The sequence below is a fragment of the Saccostrea cucullata genome, unplaced genomic scaffold (genome assembly GCF_032062105.1).
Source record: "Saccostrea cucullata isolate Sc308-1 unplaced genomic scaffold, CSIRO_AGI_Scuc_v1 ctg72, whole genome shotgun sequence".
NCBI classification, from domain to species: Eukaryota; Metazoa; Mollusca; class Bivalvia; order Ostreida; family Ostreidae; genus Saccostrea; species Saccostrea cuccullata.
The window spans coordinates 1348268-1349576 of NW_026918900.1; the positions used below are offsets into that span (position 1 = coordinate 1348268).

Here is a 1309-nt window from a genome sequence, read left to right on the forward strand (position 1 = left end):
TTTCCTCACAGAATCTTTTTCCTCTAACCTGCTTCTAGTCTACCAAGGTAAGAAATATTTAGAAACCTGACCCGAAGAACTAAGCTGCTTTAAAATTTATAAACACAGATATAGGGACCTTTAAATTCACTATTGAAAAACTAAAACAGAGAATATATAAGCTAAGGGAAAAATCTCATAGTTTGTAAAACGGTTTCATTTCAATAAAAGTAATTTGAAAATGATATGAAAAAATCAACATTTTTTTTTGTATTATAAAATGCAATTGAATGAACATTAAAAAAAAATATTAGTATTCTTAACCTCTCTTTCTGATCTGTAGATATTTAATTTTACTCTGAATCCGTGACAAATGTTAATTTTTATGATTTCTGTAACACTACCATGCTCTCTATAGGATGTTCAAGCTACTGTACTGTCTACCTCTGCTCGCTATAGCCGTGGCTGGTAACTATTATGTCCCATCCTACGGGGGCTTAAAAGGAAATGTCCTCCTTGGAAACCAAGGATATGGAGGAATTAGTTCTTGGGACAGTGGGTATGGTGGATCATGGAATACCGGGCTCATTTTAGGAGGAAAAGGATTAATGGGCGGTAACTATGGTTACCCTGGATATGGAGGAGTCTTGGTAGGAGGAAAAGGATTAATGGGCGGTAAAAGTATGGGAGGAATTATCCTTGGAGGCAAAGGATTATGGGACAGTGGTTATGGAAACATTGGATACGGAGGAGTTTTGTTGGGAGGAAAGGGAGTACTCGGCGGAAATTACGGTGCTAAAGGAATTGGAGGAATTGTCCTTGGAGGCAAAGGAATGTGGGGAAGTAACCTTGGTGCGGGATATGGAGGAATCTACTCTGGTGTAGGAATCAAGGTAATGAAATATGCTATGATCGTTTATATGCTGATAAATATGACTTTATTTATCTATTTTCCAATTCATGCTATTTTGAAGGTATATATACATAAATGTATTATTTTATCTCCTTTTTCTGTTTTCAGGATTATTATTGAAAACCTGGATGAACGTATTTACGCTGATATTGGCAATGTCATTTTTCTATATTACGAAATAAATCATAAATAACTAGACCTGATCTTATATATTAACAATGTACTGCGAATAATTCATACATAGAGTAACATTGAGCTGTCTGGTGATCAGTTATATAGAAAGCAAAACACAGTTTTATGTATGACGTTATCAGGGCGTTACTTGGTGAGGGACAAGCAAAACTGACCCCTATAAAGAAATAAAATGGAGGCTTGTTACATAGACTTCTACATATCAATGGAAAGATAAAGTTTTGA

At 35.1% G+C, this 1309-nt stretch overlaps 1 protein-coding gene across 1 annotated transcript; it reads left to right on the plus strand.

The window, feature by feature from the left end:
• The first annotated feature begins 398 nt into the window (after nt 1-398).
• On the plus strand, nt 399-1079 carry LOC134274909 (acanthoscurrin-2-like). Its single transcript, XM_062757152.1, has 2 exons — nt 399-872; nt 1001-1079. Exons 1-2 carry the CDS (start codon nt 399-401, stop codon nt 1010-1012), a joined length of 486 nt encoding a protein of 161 aa, XP_062613136.1. The 3' UTR covers nt 1013-1079.
• Nucleotides 1080-1309: the final 230 nt, after the last annotated feature.

Excerpts from the sequence above, each read along its gene's own strand:
- LOC134274909 (XM_062757152.1), top strand. The coding sequence starts at position 399 with ATGTTCAAGCTACTGTACTGTCTACCTCTGCTCGCTATAGCCGTGGCT.